Genomic DNA, 23,631 nt, shown 5'->3' with positions numbered 1-23,631 from the left:
GCAGTCTTGACTCTGAAGGTGATCCTCAAAACTTGACTTTGGCATCGTATGTAAGGGTTTGCTTTAAAAAATATACTTGGGTGGTGAGATCAATTACCTTTAAAATAATTTTACATTTCTGGCTTTTTAACTATCCTGTTCTCTAATGAACATATCTCACTGAAACTTCCCACTGTTTGCTCTGAGTAATCTTGTTTACTTGAAGATTGCTTTACAGTGCAGTAAGAAAACAAACATTCTAATCGTGAGTTTTTTTCAAGTTTAGGCATTGCTGTTACATGAAAATGTCACTAGACTTAGTGTCCCTAAAGTTCTTTATTTATCCTGATTTTTGTAAAATGTTTGATTTATTTGGTCCTAGGGATTTATTTTCCTGTTAGCCCAATGAAGATGTCATGATTTTGTGAGCCTTGGGGAGAAGAGTACCTAGGTATTGTATTATCTTTAAAGGATATTACTTCTGCAATAGCTTCAGTTATTTATGTAATAATAGTGGCCCAAGGTCTGTCTCTAGCAATATGTATATGGATTTTGGTTCCTATATAGTTTTAGTTGTAGCATTGAGATATTGAGCAAATCCTCTTGAGGAAGTATTTGGCATCAGTCAGCCTTCTAAAAATTGATCATATGTTATTAGCAGAGGTTTACTGCCTCCTTTCATTGTATAGGAATTTTTTTTTTTTTATGTATCCAGTTCTAAGAAGGCAGATGACCAAAAGATCATGTAGCTGTTGCCGGAGGCTTATGGCTGGAGAGAAGGAAGGGATAGAACCGTTTTTAAACAATTGCATCTCCCTAAATATGTCAAGGAGATAGGAAGATGTTCTACTTTGATTTGTTGGCACACAGGTATTTTATGCTGGATCTTGTTTTAAGTAGTTACTCTGAAAGTTGCTTTTTATTTAAGTACACTTAATAAATTAAAATTTGCTTTGACGGAAGTTAAAATGTTAGAAATCAGGTAACTGACATGGAGAACTATGCTTTTCAAAAGATAGTCTGCTTAAAAAAAATAGTCTGCTTATGGACATGGTGAACAGAAATAATTTAATGTTTTAATTTTTTTTCTATTTCACTACAAGTTTATACGCATAATAATACATACCAGATAAATATGGGGGAAAAGTTTTGTGCCAGAGCCATCCTGCCTACTCTTTCCTTACAGAAGAACAAAGTAACAGTATTCATTTTAACTATAGAAATACTATAGTGGGTTTTTTTAATTCCCTACATTTTAATCTCCTGTGTTCCTCTTGATCTTTAATTTGCTAAAATAGTTGCAAAGAATGAATCTAGCCTGCATTAATCTTCTTAAAAAAACACAACTCTACCTAGTTGTAATGGTTCATCTTTCTCTTAAAAATAGTGATTTGTTCACTCTGAAATCTGAATGATCAGTTGCAGCTGCATTTTGTTCCTATTGGAGTTTAGGAAGAAGGGAGGAGGAAGCACTCTGTAATATACAATTTGAATTACTGTAATAGACGGACACAGAGATTAGCATAGAGGAACTGTTAAGCTGTCAGAACCAGAAGAAACATCTATTCTTAGCATAGTTTGAGATTTAAAGGCAACATAATGGGTATAGTTGAAAATTGTAGAAGGAAAATAAACCAGATGGGTTAAGATTAAATTTTTTTTCTAAATTGTTACTACCATACTGAGGAAGAGGACTTTCTACCATTAGAGGCAATAAAGAAAATCGCAGAGGGAAAGGTCAATAGGTTTGAATACTTAAAAATTTTAAACTACTTTAAAACTCTTTATTACTTAGGTAATGCATATGCGCTGTGGAAAACAATAGAAAATAAAAATCACTCATAATTCTGCCAAGTGGCAGCTCTCTTGTTATTATAATGACATTTTATGATAATCCTCCCACACTTAAAATATTTTTATTTAGGGGAAATTAAATTTAAATGTGCAAACAAATAAATTGGCAAAGTGGTTTCTCAGGATAGACAAAGAATTGTTGGCTTCAAGATATGTAAAGAGCTTACATGAGTAAGAAAAATACTAATATTCTCAAAGATTGGTAGGCAAAGGACAGAGACAGTCACTCTGTGTTCATCATTCAGCAGACGTTGAGTGCCTGCTGGTCAAGTTAGAGTAGTGTTTACTGTGCACAAAAACGGCTGTTGGAAGGGACAGACATGCCATATTGTCGTCTGTATGTTTTATTCCAACATCTTGAGGCATAATCAAGATATAAATGAAATTGTATGGAAAAACATTTTTCTTCAGTTGAATTTTTTCAAAAATAATGGAGAAGATTGTATTTATGAACTTGAGATGGGCAACTATTTCTTAAACAAGACACCCCACAAAAACGATAGAGGAAAAGATTGATAAATTGAACTACATTGACCTTTAAGAACTTCTCTTCAATGGGAGAAAATATTTGCAAATGAAGCAACTGACAAAGGGTTAATCTCCAAAATTTACAAGCAGCTCATGCAGCTCAACATCAAAAAAACAAACAACCCAATCCAAAAATGGGCCTAAATAGACATTTCTCCAAAGAAGATATACAGACTGCCAACAAACACATGAAAGGATGCTCAACATCACTAATTATTAGAGAAATGCAAATCAAAACTACAATGAGGTATCACCTCACACCAGTCAGAATGGGCATCATCAAAAAGTCTGCAAACAATAAATGCTGGAGAGGGTGTGGAGAAAAGGGAACCCTCTTGCACTGTTGGTGGGAATGTAAATTGATACAGCCACTGTGGAGAACGGTATGGAGGTTCCTTAAAAAAATGAAAATAGAACTACCATACGACCCAGCAATCCCACTACTGGGTATATACCCTGAGAAAACCATAATTCAAAAAGAGTCATGTACCAAAATGTTCATTGCAGCTCTATTTACAATAGCCAGGACATGGAAGCAACCAAAGTGTCCATCCACAGATGAATGGATAAAGAAGATGTGGCACATATATACAATGGAATATTATTCAGCCATAAAAAGAAATGAAATTGAGTTATTTGTAGTGAGGTGGATGGATCTAGAGTCTGTCATACAGAGTGAAGTGAGTCAGAAAGAGAAAAGTACCGTATGCTAACACACATATATGGAATCTAAAAAAAAACGGTTCTGAAGAACCTAGGGGCAGGACAGGAATAAAGACACAGACGTAGAAGATGGACTTGAGGACACGGGGAGTGGGAAGGGTAAGCTGGGACGAAGTGAGAGAGTAGCATGGACATATGTACACTACCAAATGTAAAACAGATAGCTAGTGGGAAGCAGCCACATAGCACAGGGAGATCAGCTCAGTGCTTTGTGACCACCTAGAGGGGTGGGATAGGGAGGGTGGGAGGGAGGGAGACGCAAGAGGGAGGAGATATGTGGATATATGTATATGTATAGCTGATTCACTTTGTTATACAGCAGAAACTAACACACCATTGTAAAGCAATTATACTCCAATAAAGATGTTAAAAAAAAAAAAGCTTCTCTTTATCAAAAGACACCATTAACTTTGGGTTGTTTGCAGAAGTGGCCCCAAATTCCTCCCATCCCTGTCTGTCACATTCATGCCCCTCTGAATGTGACTCTCACCAAGAGGTGGACAATCACTTTTGAATTTGTGCTCGGCCACGTGACTAGCTTTGGCCAGTAGAATGTTGGTGATAATGACACAAGCAGAGGCCTAAAAAACATACAGGCATATCTCGTTTTACTGCACTTTGCTTTATTGTGTTTTTTACAAATTAAAGGTTGGTGGCAACCCTGTGTCAAACAAGTCTACTGGCACCAGTTTCCCAACAACATTTGCTCACTTTGTCTGTGTGTCACATTTTGGTAATTCTTGCAATATTTCAAACTTTTTCATTATTATTATATTTGTTGTGGTGACCCATGCTCAGTGATCTTTGATGTTACTAATGCAAAAAGATTACAACTCACTGAAGGCTTAGCTCACGGTTAGCATTTTTTAAGCAATAAAGTATTTTTAAATCAAGGTATGTACACTGTTTTTTTCAGACATAATGCTTTTGCACACTTTATAGACTAGTATAATATAACCATAACTTTTATATGCACTGAGAAACCAAAAATTCATGTGAGTCACTTTATTGTGATATTCGCTTTATTGTTGTGGTCTGGAACTGAACCTGCAGTGTCTCTGTACTTGCATATCTTTCTTGCTGCTTTTGAGAATTCTACAGTCACTACAGTGTGAACAAACCCAGGCTAGCCTGTTGGATGATGAACGACACTGACCTTATTACTGCTGTCACCCTTGTCAACAGCCAGCCAAGCACCAGGTTTGTAAGTGAGGCCAGTGGGCCACCAGTGATCACAAATGCATATGGTGAACCCAGCCAACAGTACATGGAACAGAGACAAGCCATCCCAGCTAAGCTTAGCTCAAATGGCCAACCCCTAGAATCACAAGCAAATAAGCTGTTGTAAGCCCTGTGTTTTGGGGTGGTTAGATATGTGTATCAGTTGGCTTTTGCCAACATTTGCAGTGTGTGTGACCACCAAAGGACTTGTGCCCAGAATACATAAAGAATACTGCATATCATTAAGAAAAAGACAACAGCCTAATAGAAAAAAAGTGGACAAAGGCTACATATGATATCATTCCAACTGTATGACATTTCTGGAAAAAGCCAAACTATGGAAACGGTAGCAAGATCAGTTGACAGGTTGACAGGGGTGTGCCGGGAGAGAGGGAGGGATGAATAGGTAGAGCACAGGGTTTTAGGCCAGTGCAAATACTCTGTTTAGTGGAGGATACATGTCATTATAAATTTGTCAAAATCCACATAATGTACAAAACAAAGAGTGAACCTTCTTCAAAACACTTCAAGGGCTCCTCTGGCCTGTAGCAGTAGTATCTTGCTCTGGTATTGCCACTTTTCCAGGTGTCTTATAAGCAGGGGTGACATGTGACATCAATGCTGATGTTATGATAAGTTACTTAAAAAACAAATGGCTGTAAAGTCATTCACAGAATGTTACTTTCACTTGCTGCATTCAGATGTTTTCTTAATTAGGAATTTCAAGTAACTCTGAGTATTGTATGACTTCTTAGTGGAGAAAACAGATAGAAAGCCACAGGCTATGGGCTCACATGGGGTTTTGTCTCTTGTAACCTTATGATTAGACTAACATGTCTCGGCGTGGTAAGTAGTAAGCATTCACTGAACTGTTGACTTTATTAAAAGTCCTCTCTCACTAAGTTGGCCCAAAGAGATTTTTCTCCTGAAGCCCTGAAGTTTTTAAGACCGTTGCTGTTTATTCAGCAACATCCTAAATTAGCTTTATGTAAGTAGAGTTGCATCTCACACTAGATTGAGGTCTAAAAAAAGATAAGAAATCTGTGCATAGGTCAGGTTATCCTTAATTTACCCATAATGTGTGGTGCATGTGGTTTTATGCATACAGCGTGGTTCCATTGTTCTCAGGCACAGTTCAATGCTAGAACCCTTAATCTAAGCCACAGGAGGAAGCAAAAAGAAAGGCAGATGCAGGGCTTCCCTGGTGGCACAGTGGTTGGGAGTCAGCCTGCCGATGCAGGGGACACGGGTTCGTGCCCCGGTTCGGGAGGATCCCCCATGCCGCAGAGCGGCTGGGCCCGTGGGCCATGGCCGCTGGGCCTGCGCGTCGTAGCCTGTGCTCCGCGGCGGGAGAGGCCACAGCGGTGAGAGGCCCGCGTACCGCAAAAAAACAAAAACAAAAGAAATGCAGGTGCAGATAGAGTTTGGGGCTTCTGAATCATTCCTTCTGCCTTTCCAAGAATGATCAGATCCTTGGTGGTGGGGAGGGGGTGTAGGTAGAGTATCCACTTGCTCAGGGCTTTAATCCTGTTTTACTGTTAATTCTTGATGAATAGTCATGGATGTGTTTGTGTGAGGTACATGTGACAGTGCCTATCTGAGAACCTAGCGTCTCTTTATCTAGCTGTTCATCTTCATATCCTTATTGCCTGCCACATAGTCAGTGCTCAATAAATATTTGGATGAATTGCAGGGACTCAAACACTGACTCTAGACCTTGCTTCTTTAATCCACATACACAGAATTCTTTGGAAAGCCAGGCAGAAGAGCTTGGTCACCTGCTTCCCCTCTTCCCCAAATTGTCATTTTATCTTTGTGGCTTCAGTAAAAAACTATCGCTTCATAATGCTTTTGGGCATTGGTCACGTCTTTCCTCGTCAGCCCTAATCCCCGAAATGGTATGTAGAAAAGTACATTTACATCTAGAAAATATTTAGAAAACTCATTTGGTTGATAACAATAATGCAAAAGCCTTTTCTTTGGTTATGGTACAGAATCTTGTACTGCTCTTGGAATATTAAAGAAATGCTTAACCAAAGCTAGTTGCATTTTGACATTCTGTTTCCCTCCCATTTACACTCCCAAATTATACACAGACTATCATCAGTTTCATAAGTATGGTTCTGTTATTTCAGAGTAGGAATACCGTGTGGGTTCCTAAGGTCTCTCCCTGTAACCACTGAGCTTAGGGAAATTAACCATGGAAGGAGGAAGCTGGTGGTTGGCAATCTGGTTCCATGTAAATGAAGGTGTAAACCTTCCACTTTCAGATGTCTGCCAACTACTTGTGTCCTTAGTCAGCTGTACCACTGTCCTCGGCAAAGTGCCAGAACCCCAGGGCCTGAACACTTAAACTGTCCTTATGGGAAGCAGAAGGTAAACAAAACAGAAGTGAAAGTAGATTCAATTTTTTAGACTGTTCTCTTACAGGAATGGTTTTGTGGTTCTCAGCATTAAAAAAAAAATACTTGTTCCAATATGTTTCATTGACATCAATTACTGTAAGTCTGATTCATTTTCTGCCTATTGATTTCTGCCCAAGGTGAAATTTATGACATTTAACAGAAAACATAAGTGATTAAAAAAAACAAAAAACAGATACTTTAAGGGTTGTAAAAATAAGGTTTAAAGTCAGTGGTACTTGGAAACGCAATTTTTATATTTCTTTGTTAACTACTCAGTTGTGTAAAAAATAAATAAATGACAATGTTAACGTTCTGTTAAGCTTCCAGGAGATGTTGTGATTTACTTTGAAGATTTTTTATCCTTACTGTTTTGCAGCTTTACTCTGACCCTAACGTGTGGGTACTGATTTATATTTTTGGGGTGTGCTGGGGCTGCTCTATCCTCTGTGTCTCTGAACTGCTCCTTCACATCTCCTATTTCTCCATGCTGTGTTCCTCTGCTTTCAAAGTACCCATCCTTTGTGTTCAGTGCACAGTTTTTATCTTCATCTGTTAAGGTTTGTTGTTGTTTAAATTTCAGTGATTGTCAATTCCATTTCCAAGATTTCTCATTTGTTCTTTCCTATCCACTTATTCTGGCTTCATTCCTCCCTAGATTTATTTATAACATCTTTTTTATACATGATTCCTTTATTTATCCCTGATCTCAAATATATTTATCTTTAAAGTGCTAACAATAAATTTCTTGTGGGATAGATTTATTTTTCTAGTTGATTTGTTGGCTATCTTTTTCAGAACTAGTCACCTTCTGTCTTTTTGGTACCTTGCTTGCAGATCACTTTGAGTGGGAGGCCTGTTTTTTTCATTTGTTCTGTTTTTGAGCCTAGCTGTGCCTTTGTGCTTTTCTTTATATTTAATCAACCTTGCTTTGTGTTCAGAGCAGAGGGTGCACATCAGAGCGTGAAATTGGTCCCACCATGTCCACCAGATGGTTCCCCTTTGTGAAGGGTACTCCACACTTTCCATTCCTGCCCTCATCCTCGTTTGTGGCGAATTTGTAAAACAATTTGATTATGCTTTTTTCCATGTTGTTTTCCAAATGTACATAATTGTTCTGGTAGTGATTTGTAACTCCATTTTCTTTTAACCTTACCCCCGACCAGTGTACAAGATGACCCAACATTTCCTCAAGCTCTGGCAGGGATGATTATTGTATATCCTTCTGCCTTTTAAATGCTGGCCAGTTTTGTTCCTTCCTCCCTCCCCCTCTTTCTCTTTCAACTACCACATGAGAGTCTTAGGTTCTTGGTTTACTTTTCATCATCTTTTTCTGTTCAGTACATAATCATTTTAAATTTTAAACCAAAGCAAGCTTGGTGCTTGTTAGCTAAATTTTAAGCTTTTTCATTATTATCTAAGCGTTGTAGTTTATCTTAAAATTTAACAATATTGAGTATGTGACTTCTCGTGTATTGATTATATAAACAGATAAATATAATAAAATATTTTCCTAAGGTTTTTGTAGTAAATTATATTGTTCCATTAACTAGTATAGATAAAGAATACAGCATTGCTTTCAACTTGAAAGACATTGAACTTCTGACTGATAATTTGTGTATTTCTCAATGTATACTTTGTTATACAGGAATTTTATATTCTCATTTATAATGAGATTTATGAATAATGAAATTTGTTCAACAAGTTATTTTGAAGAGTTGGTTGCTAAAATTTTAGTCTAGCCACCCCTCCCCCCCATTTCTATATATATCTCCCTATTCAGTGGTGACTACTGCAAGAGTTCCAGGAAATGTACACCCTGTATGTTCACTTACTGCATTTTAAATTATTGTCTTTACTGTACTTCTGCATTTGCCTTCAGTCTAGTTCTGTCTATTTCTGAGAGCCAGTAGATTCCATAAAGTACTGGATAACGGTGGGAGCAATCAAATTAGGCAACCATTTGTAAAATGGGGGTGCGGGGGAGCATAGAAGATGCTGAAGGTGCTAAGGGACTTGTAGTTCACTGCAGTTCTAGCAAATAAAAGGTACCACTGGAGTCCTTTCTTCCTTTAGACTTTTAAAACAGATGGCTGTCCGAACCATCTAAAAATAACCCTTTTTGCTTTGAATCCACGTTTTAGTAACACTTTTGGTACTCTCTTGTCAGGAGGCCGTGTGACTCAATTGCACAGCAAAATAATAATAATAATAAAATGATTGGAAAGCAGGATTGGACCAGACATTTGCTTAAACATATTCCCTTTCAAGAACATTTCTGTACCATAAAATGAAGCAGATTGGTATGGATTTAAGGACTCTTTGAGGGGGACCTTTGGAATGATCCCTTAATTCCATCACTAGAATTAGGTTGAGTGCCTACTCTGAGCCTGGGCCGGTGCTAGGAGGGGTGAGAGAAGTGAAGGTCTAGGCCCTTCCCAGCAGACTCCCAGCTTTAACAAGATGCTGGCTCCACCTCATCACTCTCAAATAGTTTTAAGAGAAATATGCATTTTACTGTGGAGCCAATAAGAGACATTCACCCTATTCTGGGACTAAAGAGAAAAAGGTGTTAAAACCAAAATTGCTAGGTTTAACTTAACAAAGTGCTATAAACCTGAAAATATTTCTGCAAGGCTGGATTGGCTTTTATGCCTATGTGTTTTCAAAAACGGAAATCTCAAGTGAAAAATTACCAGCTTTTCACCCAAGTTTGACTTTTTGCCTAATTGGATTTGGGAGGTATTTGAATAATGGATCATGAGCTTTCCCGTAAATACAGAAATTGATTCACTCTGGGCCCTAATTCATTCCAGAATTACCAGAGCTTTATAAGCATGTTATATCCCTTTGTACTCACTGGGAGGTCATCTGTTATCTTAAGTGAGTGTGGGAAGATGGGAAATAACTAGCTTTAGAAATTATTCAGGTAATGTCAGTTTCTGCCGTGCTCACTTCCTTGCCTCTTAAGATTTCCAGTTCAGATGTTTTGTTTAAACTTTATCAAGCATTTTATAGCCCAGCTTTCTAGCCCAGCCAAATCATAATTTTGGAAGAACTGCTTTTTTCCTCTCATGAAAACAGTTCACTATAGAGATGAGTCAGATCATTTTGGGTGCCCATATAAAATGATACAGTGTAATTTAAACCATTTGCCTGTAAGCTTTGACCAAACTTGAGCTCTGCTTCAGTAGCACATCATCAGATTTATTCTCCAAGAGAGCATGAACGTTTGACGTCCATTACATATGGTGTTTCGTTCTATGACATTTCTGAAACCTACACTAAGAATAGGAAGTAAGCTTCTAAAAAGCCAGTAAAGAACTGTCCGAGGGAAGGAAATGGATAGGTTATCTATTTGTTGGTATATTTAATTTCCCACTGGTAAAATTTCTAAGTTAGTGTGATCCCATCCCTGAAATTATGAGGTACACTTTGAATGATTCTTGAAACGTTCAGTGGGTATTTTTTAGGGGATGCTTCTGGGAGTATGTTTCATGGCAAGTTTATTGTTTCCTTTTTGGCTTGGCTCCTCAGTTTACCCAACGTTCATCTTTTCATCATCAGCTTTAAGGCCTTTATTTTATTCTGTGTGTGGAAATTTTACGTACTTTGGTGGATTACTTAATCTTTGGTCAGAGTAATCAAAGATCTTCTAGGGATACTTCATGCTTGGGATGAAAGTCTCCTTAAAGTTGTTCATCAGTCAGGGATCTGCTTTTTCTACCGCAGTTAGAAGGTTAGCTTACCTTTGATACAGTTTTAGAATACAGAAATCTTGTTTTGCTGTAGTTCTATAAAGGTTTGTGGTACAGTAGTGTATGTGCTTTCTTCTAAACCACTGTTGGTAGTTACTTCTAATTTTAAAGGTACTTTATCACTCCTCAATTTTAAGACTCTGATCCTGGCATTTTATTTTACCGAATGAAATGTAAATACTTGTATTCAAAGCATGCATATATTTCCCATATGCCATTCTAAAATAGAGAAACACTTAAACTGGGTATATTTTATTATTTGTAAAGTATACCTCAAAGCTGGTCAGAAAAGCTAATTGAAATACATAATTAAGATCTGTGCATTTTGCTCTATGAGTATACCTTAATTTTAGAATCTCTTTTTTAAAAAGTATTGTGTGAATAACTCCTATTTTTATTAGGTATCTCCGAGTTTTGCTGTGTTCTCTCTCACCAAAAAAGTACAGATTAATAAATCCTTTGGCTGAATAAAATTAATTGCACACTTGTTGCTATTTTGGCCCTTATTTCCTCTGAATGAATACTTGTTAGTTCAGTGGTTTATCCATGTCAATGATTTCTTCCATCTTCATCTAGTCACACCAGCTGGAGTGATCAGATTGTTTCACATCACAAGGCAAAATTCGTACCTTTTGGTAAACACTTCCAAATAACAAGTAGAATAAGAGATTTAAAACTGAGATTTATTTTTTCAAGTCATTTTTCTGTGTTGTGTAGCATTTCCCTGAAAGCTTAATCTCATCCATAAATGATGTGATGGCTAAGTTACTACTGGACTAATTTGTTTAATCCCAAGTGGGTTTATAATATATCATCATAGCTTTAAATTATTATCTCATTTCTAGTATGAGTCAAAAACTCCTCGTCATTTTGTAGTTTTTTTAATAAGTAGAATAGCAGAATGTGGGCATTCTTTTTTTTTAAATCCAAGTTGAATGTATACATGGTTTAAGAGCTTAAATAATACCATGATAAGCTTATAATAAGATCCAGTTACTTGCTGCCCATACCTCCCTGTTCCCCAGTCTTTCTCTTCATGGATGACTATTTTGAACTCTTTGAGCTGCTGACTCTAGCTTGTATTTATTTCCGTATTTCTAAGGAAAATGCTTATCTTTGGATTCATTGATTTAGATCTTTCCTAAGGTATAGGATTTCATTTTCTTAAACAGCCATTCCTTCTGCTTTCCCACTTTGCTTCCCCTCCGCCATTCTCCCAGTATGTTATACTTTTTGGTTAAAGCCATATTCATTGTGTACATTATTTGCCTATGCACACGGTCACAGATAGTGTTGTACTGGACTGTTTCCTTTTTAATAGATTTTCCTGTAGTTAATACTTTCCTGCCTTTTTTTCATCTGTAGAGTTTTCTTTCTACCTGTTGCTAATTCTTCCCATAGCTTCTGATAGCCTCTCAGAACAATTTTCCACAAGCTCAGTCAGTGCTATGCAATAGAAATACAGCGCAACCCATATATGTCATTCTGCTTTTTCTAGTAGCCACAGTAAGAAAGATACAAGGAAGCAGAGGAAAGTAGTAGTATAGTTTGCATAATCCAATATGTTCAAAACGTTATTTCAACCAATAGTATTTCAAATATCTGAAATACCTTACTTTTTTTTAGCACTAAGTCATCAAAATCCAATGTGTATTTTTACACTTGCGCAACATCTCTTTTCAGGCTGGCTGCATCTCAAGTGCTCTCAATAGCCACGTGTGGCTCGTGGCTGCTGGGCTGCTGTTTCGGACAGAGCAGTTTCAGGTGATTTCTCAGCTTCAGATTTGGTCTTGGAGGCGTCCCTACTGGGGACCTCTGTTCTTTGGTCTGGGTCGCTGGGTCTGTAGGCTGCCACACAGCTACCATTTTGAGACTTCTTTGCTTTGCTTCTCAGTTGGATTCCCTGTTTTCTGGACTTCAGGTCTTCTCATTTCCCTTTGGTGGTCTCGTTTGGTCACGGTTGGTACAGGGGACAAAGGCATGTTGTTAACTCGTCTGTCTCTTGAGTCATTCTGGGCCAATCTGGCTGCTTGCCTCCTAGGGCTGGTACATGGTTGTCATCCTGGGGCCTCCCCCGTCACAGCTTTTTTGGAAATTTCCTGTGCCTTTGCTCTTGTGTTGGATCCTTCCCCCCAACCCCTGTCCTGTATATCTTACATCTTTCTCTTTCTTGGTTTATTTCCTCACTCAGGTGGAAGACATGCTCCAGTGGATTGCTGCAGCAAGGGAGCAGGGGTGGTAAAGTTTTTGAGACCTTGCATATCTGAAATGTTTTTCTTGTCCCTTCTCACTTGTTGATTATTGGGCTGTGTATAGAACTCTAAGTTGGACATTATTTTTCTTCAGAATTTTGAAGGCATTGCGCCTTTGCCCTTCAGCTTTCAGTGTTCTTGCAGAATCTGATTACCTTATCTTTCGAAAGTGAACTATTTTTTCTCTCTGGGAACTTACAGTATGTTCTTTTTGTCTGCAGGATTCTGGAATTGCAAATTAGTGTGTCTCAGTATGGGTCTGTTTTTATCATTTTGATGAGCACTTGATGTGTCTGGGAGATTTCCTTGAACTATTTTTTAATGTATTCTTTTCTTATATTTTGTTTTGCTTAATTTTCCATTATTATTATTTATTTAGGCTTTGCCTTCTGGAAAGGTAGGATTTCTTCTACCTTTATCTTATCACTCTTCAGTTAAGCTTATCATTTCTGCCATCTTGTTTTTAAGTTGCAAGAGACATTTTTATTGTATACAACGTCCTGTTCTTAATCCATGGATACAGTATCTTATCTGAGTATATTAATAATGTATATATTTTAAGCTTTCATTTCTCTGCAGTTTATTTCCTCTAAGGGGCTTTTTTTGCCTGTTTTGTTTTTCTTTTAAATCTCTTTTGTATCAGAGGCTTTCTCTCCTCTGACATCTTGTAATCAGTGGTGTGTACATGATGAAGAATAGGGGCCTACAGGGTCTGCAGCGAGCTCTGAGCAGGTGTAAGGAGCTTATCAGCACAGATCTGGCCACTGGGCCTCTAGGTGCAGGTAGGCTGTTGTTTCCATACCCCTGTAATGGCATCTCTTGGTCTTTCCTCTTGTCTGCTCAGATCATCTAGAGAGCACTCTGCCCCCTGATTTACATCTTCCAGAAAATAAATCTCCAGATTTCTGCAGAGTTTTGAGGCAGCAGTCACCCAGCAGCACGGAAGGGGGTGGTGGGAGTGGAGATGCTGCTCCCCTCAGGCAGCTCTGCCCAGCTCCCCTGCAGTGAATCCCACCCCTCCTTCCAGAGAAGCACACTTTCTGCGCTTCTCTGTGGAAGGTTCTGTGGTGGAAATCATGATGGTTCTCTGCTTTCCCCACTGCTGGCTTGTAATTGAGCTTTCTCAGGTCTGCCAACCACTAATCAATCTGATTTCCAGCTTCCAAAATTGTGTTGCTATTATCTGCTCTCGTGTTCTCTCACTGTGGGTTCGTCTTTTTTTTTTTTAAGTTGTAATAGACTATGCATAACACACAATTTACCATTGTAACCATTTTTAGGTGTACATTTTAGTGGCATTAAGTATATTCACATTGTTGGATGAGCTTTTCTTTTAATAATGTATAGTAAAATACAGACTTAAAGGAAAAGACTTTTAAATAGTATCATAGGGGTGTTGATTTAGGGGATCCACCTAGCAGGACGCATAGCGTGCATCTTCTGTTAGTCCAGGCACTTGCTCTTTCTGACAGTTTGGTGTAATGGGATTTGTTTACCATCTCCTAGGAAAGCATTTGGATAGTTTGTTGGCGTAAAAGGGCATTTTATCTGCTCTTGATAACTGTAGCTTTACAAAACGTTACAGATGGAACTCCCAGGTCTGACTTGGAAGGCTCTCCAAGATCTGGCCTGTACCCACCTGTGTGCCCCAGGCCTGCTGTTCCTCCCACCGGCCCACTCACTGTTCCTGCATAAGACGTGAACTCCAGCCCCCGTGCCTTTGCCGTGCTGGGGGTTCCTGAGTGAAACGTGCCCACCCCGCCCCCCATCTTCCTGCCCTCTTCCACATCTTTCCAGCTCCCAGCCCCATGCCACTTCCTCCCACCCCAGTTGTCCTTCTCTTTTCCTCCCATGACCTTGGGCATGCCTCTGAATTAGCACCTTGTATTTCCCACACTGCGTGGCTCCCTTTGATGTCCGTTTCTGTGCTGGGTCTTCCTCAGTGCCCGGCGCAGGGCCCACGCTCAGTTAACTATCTAGATGAATTCCTGATGCCAGAGATTTCAAGAGAGAACTCTTTATCCTTTTTTTGTAGGATATCCGACACGAAGCCAGTGACTTCCCATGTAGAGTGGCCAAGCTTCCTAAGAACAAAAACCGAAACAGGTACAGAGATGTCAGTCCCTGTAAGTATTCACATCGCCGTTACTCTGCTTCCATTCAGCTGCAGGACCTCTCAGTCAGGACTCCTTTAGCCCCGGGGTTTGGTAATAAATTGATAGCAGTAAAGGTTTGTGACTTGATTGTTTCCTATAATAAAGGCATTAGAGACTTATAGTAATGGTTCATTTTTCCACCCTTGTAGAAGGGGTAAGGTTTCAGTTCCTGGAAAATTCAGCTAAGTTCAAAGCACTTTTTTTCCGCTTTGAATATTTTAATGATGAATCATTTTCCTACCAGCTGAAGCAGGGTATAGCAGGCATAATATAACCACTTCTGGGTGACTCAGCAAAAGTCTTATTAGACCCCGAGCCTTGTATTGAACTGCTAACGATGCCCTGCGCAGGCATTAAAGGGTGGGAGCGGTTCACCCCCTCAACTAAAGCTGCAGTCAGCTCTGCTTGTTGACCCCGCCCCCTGCTGCCATCATCCTTCTTCAAGCTCTTTCCTGCCGTTAGCTCTCAGTGTGCCCGTTGGCATCCTCCTCTGCCTTCTGAGTAATTGGCTCTCAGTCCGCTGATACCTCGAAAGTAAATAACCAAATATGTTCGAGTTTGTATAAAGTAACAAAACCTGGAGGGGAGTGAAGGACGTGAACTTTGCCACATCCTCTAGGCCACAGAGAACCTTCTGGCTCACCTCCATGTGGCCGTTGCCAATCAGTGAGGGCTGTGGCTGCCAGCAGCTCCCCCAGCACTGCTCTCTGCCAGGGACATTGAAGATGTAGCCGGTCAGTCCCCAGCCAGGCACTTCCCGCCGGCCTGTCAAAGCTCACTGCCCTCCCGCCCTGAACTGTGCAGCTCCCAGGTCCCCGGGAGGGGCGCGAAGTCAGACCCCAGTTGGCACGGAGCAGTCTGCCTCCAACGGCTGCCACGGTCCCTGCCCCTCAGAGCTTTGTGGCCTTGGGCCGGCTGCCCCCTCCTCTGATCGTCAGTCAAACAGGAGTCAACGCGGATCTCAGGATTGTGCGAAGATGAATAAAGTCACGTCAGCCGCCTAGCCCAGTGTCACACTCGTGAATGTTGGCTGCGGTTGAGATGGTCACTAACTGAAGGTGCTCGCCAGGAACATCTGAAGCGCGGGTCTAGGTCAAGTGACACGTGATTTTGCCCCAATGCCCAGTACTCTTGATTGAGCACGTCTAGGCTATGGCACCTCGTAGGCTTTATTTAAAAATAATACTAACAGCCTCTCCTCAGGTGATGCTGCTGTGAGGCCCTGGCCAGCCACCCTGAACTGGAAAGAACCATCACTGTCCGCACCTTTCACATGGTGTGGCCATGCCCATGGTCTCTAGCCTTTGCTGTACTTGCTCTGAATTAGGCAGTAATGTTGTCTTTAATATTCCTTTTCTACATTTTTGATCAAGGCTCATCTAAATGGTTTTATGAACCAGTTTTACAGAGAAAAAAACAGCATTTAAAATATTCTTCCAGAGACACAATTCCCAAACCTTTTCACCCTCACCCAATCTTACTCCTTATATTTTGCTTTTTCTCCCCTACCTCTACTCTTCAGTAGAAAAGGTGATTTTCTTTTAAGGTTATGGAGGAAGTGGGGAGAATGTTTCAAGGTGGAAGCTCTGGGGACTGGGTATTATCTTCCATTTGGCAGGTGAAAAACCCAGCGCTCAGTGAGTAAGTTGTTTGCCCAAGGTCACCACCCAGTGCTGTTTGAATCCACTCACATAACCACCAGTGCCGGTCATAATTTTTTTTTGAGATTTCTTATCTCCATGACCCACTTAAATATTACCCAAGTATTTCAGTTTGTATTAACCCTCTATGATGAGAAGCATTATTCCAAACAGTGGCTAATTTCCTAAAACATCTCTTTGGAATCCTTTCAAATAGGAGGCCCCAAACCACTTATCCCCATTAACTTTTCCTTTCCCACTGGGCAGGGGGAGAACTATTTATGGATGGTCACCTGAGTTTACCGTCCATTGTGTTGTACCAGAAATAAAAATACCCACCTGCTCTTGTTAGCTGCACTAGCAGGATAAGGAAGGTGGCCCTCAGGGAAACATGGCTTTTGTGACAAAGTTATGGTAAAGGGGAAAAAAAGGGGACTATGCTTTTTCAGTAACCTGGGGCAGACCTTCCAAACACAAGCTTATTTTTAAAAACTCTTCTGAAAGTTACGTTTAGTAGACTTTCAGTGTTTTGGATTCAGAGTTTATTTTTTCCAGTTAAACTGTCTTTTAAGTGTCTTTGATCATGAGATTTATGTTATACTTGAACTTTGAAAAAAAAAACCTCGTATCAAGGAATTCAAGGTATGACTTTTCACACTGTTGTATACTTAAGCCACTTAATCTTTGAACCATTAGGCATAGGTGAGGTTGAGGTGTGATCATAAGTCTTACGTACTTAGCTCATTGTACCAACTAGAGCTCTGGGGACTGGGTGGAATATTTGGTGGATTTTTTTTTCCTTTTTAAAGATTGAAGCCACTGTATTTTTTACCCTTTAAAAGTATATATTAGGCATCAGAGAACAGATCCCTTGACATCCCCTTTCCCCAGTCTTCCAAGTTGTGGGGACAGTAACAAATATCATAAGACGATATAGCCTAAAAACAGATTTCCCAAACAGGACATATTCTGTGTTTTAGTATAGTTTGCCTCTGTTGCTGTTTCATGTTAAGTTTCAAACACTTCCAAAAACCTTTCTGAAAATACTAGTCATTCCCATATTGATAACTAATCTCAACTAAAACAGCTTGGACTCAGCCAATGTGAACACCCTGAGTGCCACCAACTCACCTTCTTGCTTTCCCCTATGGGGCGCACTGCCTGTGTGGACATTTGGGTCCTCCAGGATTAACCTCTGAGTTCTGGTTTGCCTTTCAGTTGACCATAGTCGGATTAAACTTCATCAAGAAGATAACGACTATATCAATGCTAGTTTGATAAAAATGGAAGAAGCCCAAAGGAGTTACATTCTCACGCAGGTAAATGGATTGTTCGAATTTGACTCTAATGGTTTTTGCCTTACTTGATGTCACTGTAAGAGTTTCAGAGTGATGTTGTCTACACCTCAAATAAAATCTGCCACATCTGTTTAGAAGATCAGGTTTTAAACAATCCAAAAAAGCAACAAGGAAGGAAAAAGTCTTCCTTCCGAGATTCAGTCTGGTCGTGACATGAATCTTTTCTGGGAAGTATGGCATTGCTGGGTTTACAGAAAACAGCAGTAAAATGCCAGAGTGGCCTGTGGTCTGTTGACAGAGGCAGCAGCTAGAGAAGAGCAATACCTGTGTTGAGTCCATAAGTATTTGCCTCAGAGTGTCCAGTGCTGCTCGTGGAAATCTGAGAGGGTTAGCAATAGATGAGGAATCTATCCAGATGGCCATTCAGAATTCCTCTGCATGGCCCTCATTCTTGCGGGGGGTGGGGTGCATGGAGGGGGTAGATGATGTGAACAAACATGCACAACCACTTGAAACTCCCACTGGTTTTTGGCATCTTTATGGGAAAAAAAATCATAAAAGTGGTTTAATAACTGACCTTTTGTGAAACACGTACTGGTGTATGACCCAAAGACCATGGGTATCTGGGAAAGGGGAGAAAGGAGTTTCTTTTTAAGTAATTTTCTCACGTCTTAATCTGTTACCTGTAAATTGGTCTAAACAGTCTAAGTTTCTCTCTCTTTTTTTAATCCTAATTTTTGTTTTTTCATTGCGTATCAGTTTTTATCAGTAGTATATTGGGTTTGCGTTATAGGGTGATTGTGAACGTCATAGCTGTGCTTAATATTCGGAGACTAAAATGACAGTGAAACCAGAAAGTGCAGTGAAAAAATTCTGCTTTGGGGCAGGGCGTATCCCTGGTGGCCCTTCTTTACTGTCCCTTTTGTCCTGTCCCAGTTCCTTTCCGCACGTGACCACAGTTGGCCCTCGTGCCCCCCAAGTCAGTGTATGGAACGTCAGTCCCCGGGCCCTCAGCGCATGGTCCTCCCAGCACCTCTGGGGTGGGGATGAGAAGGAGCGAGACTTTGGTGGTGGCAGGCTGGTGGGAAGAGGTTGAGGCAAAAGTGGCTTCTTGGGAACTTCTCTTTTTAGAAGTAGTCAAGTTTCTTACTTCCTAATTTCAGCCATTCAGCTTTGGTGTGGGGTCAGGAAGCCCAAAGCAAAGATAGGGTCTGTAAAGTCACATGGAGTGTTAGGAAATCACCATGGAAACTTCTACACCCCTGTCCTCCCCACCCCCATGCCCTAGCGCTTCCTTGGCACATCTGAAGGTCTGTCTGTTTGTCAGGTTGTACCATGGTTATATCCAACGGCTTACATGATCTCCCTCTGCCCTGAGCTGTACACACGGGATTGAAGCAGCCTGACCCCAAAGTTACATCCCTAGACAATATGACTGAAATATTTTTTAAAGCATAGAGAATAATGTCACAGATGCTGGCCTTCATGTCCATCTTCAAGTGTTGGCTGAGTTTGGCGTATATCCTTTCTGATCTTACAGGATTTTTAATCCCTCAGACCCATTCTAAACTGGGGTGAAGTATGGGGGCAGGGGAGTAACAAGAGCCACCGCTATGGGGACCTGGCAATAGGGTCCTCGTTTCCAGCCATGCGACCCCTGATTCCTGCCTTCCTGGAGCCGTTTTTCTGTCAGTTGGCTGGAAGGGGTTACCGTGGAATCCGCTATTGTCTGAGACTCTAAGGAGCCAGGATTTGTCAGGTTTAGGCAGCAAATCCCAGATAAGTTCAGGGAAGGAAGCGAGAGGGCACTGAGGGCTCCGTGGTCGAGGGAAGCGCGGTGAGACTTAAAGGGAAAAGATGTAAAGACTGAGGAGATTTTGGATGAAAGTGAATGGAAACTATTTTAGAAGAAGTGGTGCTGGCCAGAGGAGGTGACATGCTCTGTCGTGCAGGTGATAGGTGATGTCCCTTCCAGGCAGCACTAAAAATTGAGGCAAGCTCGAGGCATTCATACCCTATATCCAGTAAACATCTGTGCCCATTGCCAGGGGGGCTGGAGTGAGACGGGCCCCGCTGCTCAGCAGGCACCCCTACCCCCCATGCCTCGGTGACACCATACCCCTTGGGCCACCCGCCTGACTATTTGTGTGTCCACATCTCATGTTCCTTGGTCCAAGGATGAAGGCTGTCTGTGGTCAGGTTAACCATTATTAATAGTAATAATAATCGCTACATTTTATTGGGTGTTTACTGTATTCCAGGTACTGTGGTAAGGCCTAATAAGTATTGATATATGAACATAGTTAATTTTCACAACCCTGTGAATAGGTGGAGAAACTGAGGCAAGGAGAGGTGGGGTGACTTGTCCGAGGTCACACAGATAGTAAGTGATTGGAGCTGGGACCAAGCCGTCGGAAGCGTCCCTGTGACCCCTTCCCCACACTGCCTCTCCCTTGCAGCCAGTTTTATTCACTGTACCACCCGCCCTAAGGCATGGTTCTCAGTGGAGCCCCTCAGCTGGCCAGCCCACACCAGAAAGCAGAGTCTGTGTTTTCTCTCCTCCATCGCTCAGCTCTGAACCAGCCCTGAGGTGCAGAAATGACCTTTCACCGTGTGGTAGGAAATAGAATTGTGGTTACCACTAGGCAGGGAGAGGCAGGTCCCTGTCCCAGCCATGGCCACCATGCTGCCCGAGGGCCCTGTCGTCCACTCACCGCCAGCAGTGAGCTTGCACTGGGACGTGTTTGTGTGTAAAATGCATACACTGTGCATTGTGTGTTTGCAGGGCCCTTTGCCCAATACCTGCGGTCACTTTTGGGAGATGGTGTGGGAGCAGAAAAGCAGGGGCGTTGTCATGCTCAACAGAGTGATGGAGAAAGGCTCGGTAAGTCATAGATTGATCCACTGTTTGCATCGCTGCCCGTGTGGATGCCAGTCCACAAAGTCGACGTCTGTCCGTGTTTATTTCCTTGAGTTGATTTTCTATTTCTATTAGAAAAACATAAAGAAGCAGTATACAAATACATGTTTATTGTAAACAAGTCAGATACGTAGGTGAATTTAAAAGAGGGAAACAAGTCAAACTGCCCTTGACCTATTCTCCACCCTGCCCCCATCAGTCAGTCTCTCCAGTGTGTGATGCTTTCCTCTCACCTCTCAGTCTCTCTCCTGCTTCGTGTGCTGCTGTGCTTGCCTTGTGGAGCTGTGTAAGCAGAGTTTTATTTTGAAAAGCAAGTTCCTACTGTATCTTCATCATATTTGCTTTTTCTGGCTGGTAAAAGCATGCCTCTCCGCACCTGAGCTGTGGGAGCAGCTGGACCCTGGGTTCGCCTCCGTCAAATCCCCAGACGCTTGGCTCCTGGCCACACCTCTTTAGTGTGGACGTTGTCTGCTTGTGCTTCACTTCAGGGTGTGTGTTCCTTTCTTCCAAGTTCTTTGCAACGTGGACTCGAGGTGTGCGTTTGTTCAGGCCACCTCCTGCCCCTCGACGGCTCTCCTCAGTCTCCTGCATCCTGTATCCCGAATGGTCTTTCTAAAGCAAGTCTCACCATACCTCTTCACAGCTGAAACTCTTCTGGGGCTCCCCCTGCCTCCCAGCTATGCATAATGTGGCTACTGGACCGGGTATGGTTGGGCCCTAGTTAACCTGGACCCCCAGCCCCGCCTTCCGTCTCCAGACTCCAGCCAGGACGAACGTTTATTTATTTTATTAAATTGTTCTTTTTTTTAAGTTTCTTGCCAGTTCTCTGGGCTAATGATCAGAATCACACTTGCCCCACTTCCCGGCATCCCACGTTGCTTCCCTTGGGGCCGCGGTGGCTGTGCTCTCCCTCCCCACGCATCTTTGAAGTAGGGAATAGATGCCATATCCCCGCCCCCCTGGCTCCCACCTGCTTCCCGCGACACTCACGGCCAGCACCAGACACTCACGGCCAGCACCAGACACTCGCAGCCAGCACCAGCACTGCTGGGGCTCCACAGCCTCAGAGGTGGAGGCCCCGGGAGGAGGTGGGCTGAGGAGCACGGAGACCGGGAGGAGCGTGTGGCCCAGGCCCGGCCAGGTGCTGGCACTGTGCTCTCTGGGGCTCAGCGGGGGCACTGCTGTCGCAGTGTCAGGATGCGGCCTGTGGCTTGCCAGGAGAACATGAAGGCTCCGGAGACGCCACCCCTCTGAAGAAAGCACAGTCGTGGCCCTAAAGGGAAAAAAATACAAGCGCAAAGAAGTAACACATCAAAGGAAACGTGAGCGGTGAAAACCTAAAGCAGTAAAGCGCTCGCCACAAAGCCTCTTCCCTCCCGCACCCGGAAAGGAACGGTCTTGGTTACAACAAATGGCCTTCGTACAACGGCACATGTTTAAAATCATATTTTTGCCTCTGCCTCCTTTTCTTGAAAGAGAGTATTTATTCGCTCCGTACTCACAGGTGTAAAGAGCTTACCTGAGCGTTCAGTTGATGCAGTAATGCTTCTTGTCTTAGAAAAAAATGTTTACAGTGAGAGTAGTTTTTGATTTTCTCTGCAGTGGCTTGATTAATAAAATGTGAAGTTGCAAATGTGAAGCAAACCCTCACCCATCACCACTCTTGTCAGCAGTTTTGAGTAAAGAAACAAAACACGAGGTTCCCGCAATACATGCACTCCTCAAGGAGAAGTGAAACACGGTGGCCGGTGCAGGTGCTGAGCACAGATGACCCTTCGGGGTCTTCCAGCCTCATCGCTGCTGACGTTTGGGCCGGATCGCTCTCTGTCTTGGGGGGCCAGCCTGTGCGTTGGAGGGTGTTTAGCAGGATCCCTGGTCTCTGCCCACTGGATGCCAGTATCACCCCCACCCCAGGTTGAAGCCATCAGAAATGTCCCCAGACGTTGTCCAGTGTCCCCTGGGAGGCAGAATTGCCCTCAGTTGAGAAACACTCTGTAGTCGTATGGAGGGTTGAGAATTTTAAATCATGACTTACTTATTTTAAAATCATCAGATATGGTAGCATTTGCCTTTTATTTGTTACTAAAAGTTCAGATGAAACCTCTTTGCTATTTGCACGCGGTTTGCTTTAGCTACTGTTGCCACAGGACACAAGGAGTGGTGGCCCTGTACTGCAGTCACGTTTGTCACCAGGCCCTGCTCTTGGTTGTCGCCCACCCAAGGCCGAATGTAAATGGACCACAGATCCACTGTGACAACCTTTCCCCTTGGACTGCTATGTTGGCCATTAAAAAAACAACAACAAAAAACACTAGCTGGTTTTTATTGTAGTTTACTGTGATGATGTGACAGTAGTCCCTGTTTTCCTTTGCAGCTCTTCTTTTTACTGTGGGTCTTTTGGGCCTGCAGATTGGCATGGAAAGCAACGTATGGTTTATGGTTCTTAAAGTTTCCTTGGGATAAACATTTTTAATTCAGCCTCAACGTTATCACCCCAAAAGGGCTGACTGGGGAAAATTATAAGAAATTGCGTTGTCTTGTTTGCTCAGCTAATCTAATTATAACTTTTCCACACAGCCCGTGGTGAAAACCAGCTTGCAGAGCGTTTCCATGTAATGCATATTTGTTTTCTGGTTTCCTTCTTTCACCAAACAGTGGTAGATGTTCTCCCTGTATTTTTGGCAGACCTGCCCGTTACCCTTTTGGGACCCTGTGCTTCCTGGAAAACCATTGTGGAGAAAATGATCGTGTGTGTTAGACTAAGGTCATCCAAATGGCCAAAGTTCTCATTCATTCAGTTTAAAAACTGAGTTTAGACATGATGGGATAGAGTGCATGTGTGTAGGGGCCGGGCTTGTTGTTGTCTAGGCAGGGGAAGTAGCAAAGCCATGTTCAACCAG

General features: G+C 41.9%; 1 protein-coding gene across 3 annotated transcripts in view; it reads left to right on the top strand.

The window, feature by feature from the left end:
- PTPN1 (protein tyrosine phosphatase non-receptor type 1) overlaps window positions 1–23,631 on the top strand; it is a 67,655-nt gene that overhangs the window by 30,715 nt on the left and 13,309 nt on the right. For 2 of the 3 annotated variants that reach the window (XM_032604357.1, XM_032604358.1), the window contains exons 2-4: window positions 14,753–14,843; window positions 17,732–17,832; window positions 20,597–20,695. In XM_032604357.1, the coding sequence (XP_032460248.1) occupies window positions 14,753–14,843; window positions 17,732–17,832; window positions 20,597–20,695 (291 nt within the window). The remainder of the gene's footprint in view (window positions 1–14,752; window positions 14,844–17,731; window positions 17,833–20,596; window positions 20,696–23,631) is intronic. The other variant, XM_032604359.1, reaches the window with a different exon arrangement.

This window comes from Phocoena sinus, chromosome 15 (assembly GCF_008692025.1).
Source record: "Phocoena sinus isolate mPhoSin1 chromosome 15, mPhoSin1.pri, whole genome shotgun sequence".
Classification (NCBI taxonomy): domain Eukaryota; kingdom Metazoa; phylum Chordata; class Mammalia; order Artiodactyla; family Phocoenidae; genus Phocoena; species Phocoena sinus.
The sequence above is the reverse complement of the archived record's forward strand: the minus strand, read 5'-3'. Positions and strand labels throughout refer to the sequence as shown.